Here is a 5,426-nt window from a genome sequence, read left to right on the forward strand (position 1 = left end):
ACACGGAAGTGACGTCTTCGTTACGCGTCGGCCCCCTGTTTGGTTGTTTGTCCAGCTACAAGAGCATTCGTAAGTATTTAACAAATATTTGCACACAAGAATAAACATAAAAATTGCGCATTTAAAACCATAATAAAATTGTTTTATTTGCCGTTATCATTACGTTACGTGCCGCTCATATTTGAACCAAGAGGACGTTAACGTCTCACGGCAAACTAGATGTTGCTAACGTTAGCTTGCTTGTAGCTCTGGTGCAGCGAGAGAACGTCACACCAAACTCAATACAAAAATCTGGCATTTTAAATGTTGTTATATACCTTTAAAAACAATGTGTCACTGCCTCCCCACCAGAAATTAAAGAAATTAATTAAGCTAGCGTTTGTTAGTTACTCGGCCGAATAAAGTTGCTGTTGTAATTGTTTAATGTTACACTTGATCATTAGAATTAACATGCGCGTTTTTCAAGTATAATCTGATTTAACGTTTTCACCACTTGAAAAAAGTAAGCTAGCTTACTTTAAGCCACCTGTTTTAATCAGCACCTAATTATTAAGTTTACCAACACCTGTTGTAAATAGCCGTGGTTAAGCTCATAAACGTTAGCTAGCATGAAGGTTACGTTAAAGTTGCTTTATGTCTCCTGTGTGTTGTCAGCAAGTTTAACCTAAGCGGAGCTTGCATTGACTTCAACACGGGGGATGCTACAGAGCAGAGCAGAGTGTGGATATATAACTGTTCACATGTAACCTGTGAGTGACACGACTTCTTTTTTATCTGCTGACAAAGGTGTGAATCCATAACAGGTGTGGACATCCAGGAGTCACTATGGTAAGCCATGATCCGTACCTGTATCTGTCAAGATATACATTAAAATCAAGGCTATATGTTAAAATATTCAGTTTATACTCTTTACTAACAGAGTATTCTGTGCTTGTTTTGTTTGTTGTTTTCTTGAAAGGGTGAGAGAAAAGGAACCAATAAATACTACCCTCCAGATTTCGACCCAGCCAAGGTGTGTATGATCGTTCGGACCAGTGACCGTCAGTCTTTTTGACTCAACTTTTGTGTATTGATACTGACTTACATTTCCACCATTTCTTTGTCTTTAGCATGGATCACTCAATGGGTACCATAAAACTCATGCTCTCAGGGAGAGGGCCAGGAAACTGTCCCAGGGCATCCTCATTATCAGGTTAGTATACACATACAGAATGATGTTGGCTGTAGATCAGAGATTATAAATGATTGTCTTTTGCAGTACAAGTACCGTCAGGATAGAAGATACGTTAGATTCATGTGTTTTTGTCAGTTGTATTTGTGTTTTGTCATCAGATTCTACAGTGCACTGTACCTTTTTATGTAATGTATTTTACTACAAATATAAGTGGTGATCAAATATGATGAAATAAGCAAATCTTGAATAGACTGATGATGCACCAGCATGCATGTCTTCACATAAAATCACAATTGATTTCCATCATTTTAATAAAGCATTATAAAACACATAATGCTACACCTTAAAAGATAAAGACAGGAAGTAATAGAGCTTTGAATCTTTATCAGAATGATGTTTCTGAATGTCGACACCCAACCTAAGAGTATATTTTAATGTTTGTGTCCTTTTAGATTTGAGATGCCCTACAACATCTGGTGTGATGGCTGCAAAAATCACATCGGCATGGGTAAGTCTGGAGAACAACACAGGCTCAGTCTTACACAGTGTCTTTTCATTTCCATAACCCTGATGTTCTGCTTGTGCAGGGGTCCGTTACAATGCTGAGAAGAAGAAAGTGGGGAACTACTACACCACGCCAATCTACAGGTAAACACAGACAGACCGGGTCATCGGCTGACATGAACGTTACACTCCAACATGTGTGGTGTAGTTTTGAGTTCCTCCTTATCGGACAAAGTGACTTAAAACTTAAGTGAAGCGATAACTTTCATCTCTTTTGTCTCCACAACCAGGTTCAGGATGAAGTGCCACCTGTGTGTTAACTACATTGAGATGCAGACAGATCCAGCAACCTGCGACTATGTGATAGTGAGTGGAGCAAGCAGGAAAGAGGAGCGGTGGGACATGGCTGAAAATGAGCAGATCCTCACCACAGGTAAAGGATTCATGTTACTTATCAATTAAGAAAACAAATACACAGCTCATGTCAAACTGTAAAGATTTTTTTTTTCTCTTTTAAGGGTTAATTTCATTCTTCACATGGACACTTTCTTAGCTACCAGATTTCCTTTTGCTTGCTAGTTCTCTGCCCCTTATCAACTCTGTTCTCTGTCTCTCTGTGCAGAGCGGACAGAGAAGGAGAAGCTGGAGACGGATGCCATGTACAAGCTGGATCATGGTGGGAAAGACAAGGAGAAGCTTAGAAAGGCTCTGCCCTCCCTGGGGGAGATCCAGGACTACCAGTCTGGTTGGAAGGACGACTTCCAGCTCAACAGCTCTCTCCGCAGGAAGTTCAGGGTAGGATATTTACCTCTTATATCATTATTGGCTGTATTACTGCAACACAATATGCCTATCATTGTTTATGACTATATTTTGCATTTACAGAAATTAAAGTGATGCTAAAAGCTTGTGTAAACGTCTAGCAGCACCATCATTTCTGCAGCCTCACACATTGTCCTGTGTACATTTGGAGTATGGAGAAATTCACACAAAAGCTACAACTTTGTCGTTTTCTGTTCCTGTCATACTACAAACACCAGTGATCACAAAACTTAGCTTCCAAATTAGACAAAGTAATAACGAGAAAATTTTACTCCTGGCAGCACAAGAAACATCTAATTAATGCCAGGTTATAAATGTGACTTATAAATGTTTCTGAATGTGATGTTTTGAGATTGTGTTGCATTGTGTCACTAAACTAAACCGATGGCTCTGCTTTCACTGACGGTGCAGACGGAGAAGAAGGTTCTGGCTGAGCAGGAGGAGAAGGACAATGCAGTGAGGATGAGGACTAACCTGTCCATCCCACTGCTGCCAGAGAAGGAGGAGGACAAGAAACTGGCAGCACTACTCACTTACCAGGCACCTGACTGTAAGCAACTTTTCTCTTTCACACAAACACACACACACACATATGCACACAGGTTAAACAGAGTCAGGACTTATTTGTTATATCTTTGTAAAAGATATTTACTCAATGCATTTCATCCAGGAACCTTCCTGGCTGACAGCAGCATCTCTTCTTTTAATTCAATAATTTACATGAGGCGGATAAGCTTCTTCTGGGGATATCAGGTCACAAACACTTTTGACTTCAAGGATTTTAAAATGGCATATTGAGGGGAGCCATCCAGAGCAAGTTCTGAATGTATTTGATACAAAATCATTTAACTGTTTATGCAGTGTTATTATAACTGATAGAAATTATGACTACAAAAATCCTGTAATAAACCTAAATTTTTAATTTTAGAATTTAGAAAAATAAATCTATATCTTCACATCTTCCTCCTTATCTCTTGGCTGAGTTTTCACAAAATTTCAAACAATGTCCTTAACATTTCACCACCTTCAGTCTACATGTGTGTAAACGGAGCAAAGTTTGAATTCTCATAACAGGACTCTTAAAAATATCTTCTCCTGCCCCAAATCAGCCTACGAGGACAAGCAGCACAGCAAGCGGAGAGAGATCGCCTCTCGATCATGGTTCAACTCCACCTCAGCCACACCAGGGGGCGCTGCAGGCAGCCTGCTCCACAAGCTGGGCCTGCAGGGGAAAGAAGCAGCAGTTGCCAAAGCCCTCGGCTCCTCACACAGCCCGCTGATCCGCAAACGCACAAGAGGGCTAGGAGTCAAAACCGAGCTCTGCGCCACCGTCACTCGCAGAACGTCGGACCCTGAAGTCAGAACATGTGATGGAGAGGTTTCAAAGGTCGCTCAGACAAAGGGAGGCTCAGATACAGTGGTTAGACAAACACAAGTGGATCACAAAGTAGCAGAGACAAACAACAGCGTTAAAACCACACGGGAAGTGGATGAAGGACCAGTAAAGACAGAGGACTTTGACAAGAAGAAGGAGCAGGACAGAAGTAGAGGAGCAGTCACATCCCTGGTGGCAGATTACAGCGACTCAGATTCAGACCCTGGACAATGAGGCTGCTCTGTAATCAAGAGTTTAATGACTGAATGAATGTCGATTTGTGAGAATGAAACACAAACAGGAGATGTTCATCACAGCTGCGTCTGTTATCCAGCTGACATATTCTAACAAACTTCTGTGTGTCATGTGACAACATAGTAACTGTTTTTAAGTGTTGTGTTGAACTCATGTACAAACACTGCTTAATATATTTGGTATATTCATTTTCTGTTTTATGTGACAAAACTGAGAAACCTTGTAAAATTAAATGTAAAATACTGTTATATTGTGTGTATTTTTTTTATGTACCTTGTATTTTTGGGTCTATGACCCAGTGTCTGTCAGCAACTATCTACATCATCCAGTGGTGAATGGCAGGTTTTGCTTTCAAACCCAGATTCACACGTACAGTATCCTGATTAAAGCAAAACCATCTTTGACATAATTTTTCAAGATCATGCTTTGTTGTCAAGTAACCTAGGTACACTAAAAGAAAGTGTTTACACCAAAAAAAGTCTCCTGCAATTACCAGGCAGCTACTCCTGGAATGCCTTGGGTACATTCAAGTTTTTACCTGTTTTTGCCAAGAACCTTTTAGTGAAGCTCTGATTACGCTTTTCTTTGTCCATAAGGCTTTGTTGTCTGTCGCCACTAAGACCTTTTGACATTTGTTCACAGTGCAAAGCTTTAAAGTTTTCAGCATGACCACTGGACTTGAAGTGGATTTTCAGAGAAAACAGCACAAATCTCCATTGAAATGTTGACTGCACAGGGTTTAATGTAACTTTTGAAATGGTCATTAATGTACTGACTGTGAATGTTTGTTTTTTTGTGATGATGACAGCTCTCAGTTTGCAGTGGTACACCTCTCTCTCTCATGAGTATTGTTCTGAATAAAAATGCAAGCCTGACTGAAAAAATGTAATTTAACACTACTTTGTTGGAAGAGTACTCTACTCCCCTTTTTCAAAAATATGTGGTAATAACTTTTAAGTTGTGAGATTTAATTAGAATACTTCATATATAATATAAAATAGAGTACAGTATTTGACAAAAGGGAAAGCCCCTTCACTCTACATTCACTGTCCCAGTCTCTGTACAATGAGTTAACTGTGAAAATAAACTTTTTAATGGCGACTTTTTTGGCCCCCATCCGGGAACCCTCACAGTCTGGGAGCAGATTCATGTTTTTGATGTCCAGCAAGCCTGCGGTTTGTTCCTGTGTTTGTTCATTGTTATGCATCAGAAACATCCCCCCTCCTCCTGTTTGTGTTGACAGTACAGTGTCACATGAGGTGGTGGGGGGGGTCCTGCTTTTGTAGCTGACTGTCT

The 5,426-nt window shown here is 40.2% G+C and overlaps 1 protein-coding gene across 1 annotated transcript; it reads left to right on the forward strand.

The window, feature by feature from the left end:
- Position 1: 1 nt before the first annotated feature.
- Positions 2–5,231, forward strand: yju2b (YJU2 splicing factor homolog B). The gene is made up of 10 exons (XM_071505057.1): positions 2–69; positions 787–828; positions 959–1,012; positions 1,110–1,192; positions 1,627–1,682; positions 1,762–1,822; positions 1,969–2,111; positions 2,301–2,473; positions 2,912–3,050; positions 3,610–5,231. The coding sequence occupies exons 2-10, from the start codon at positions 826–828 to the stop codon at positions 4,107–4,109; spliced, it is 1,212 nt and encodes a 403-aa protein (XP_071361158.1). The 5' UTR covers positions 2–69; positions 787–825; the 3' UTR covers positions 4,110–5,231.
- The last annotated feature ends 195 nt before the right edge of the window (positions 5,232–5,426 follow it).

This window comes from Trachinotus anak, unplaced genomic scaffold, assembly GCF_046630095.1.
Source record: "Trachinotus anak isolate AG129_WGS33_773 ecotype Australia unplaced genomic scaffold, CSIRO_AGI_Tana_v1 ptg000019l, whole genome shotgun sequence".
In the NCBI taxonomy this organism is placed as follows: domain Eukaryota; kingdom Metazoa; phylum Chordata; class Actinopteri; order Carangiformes; family Carangidae; genus Trachinotus; species Trachinotus anak.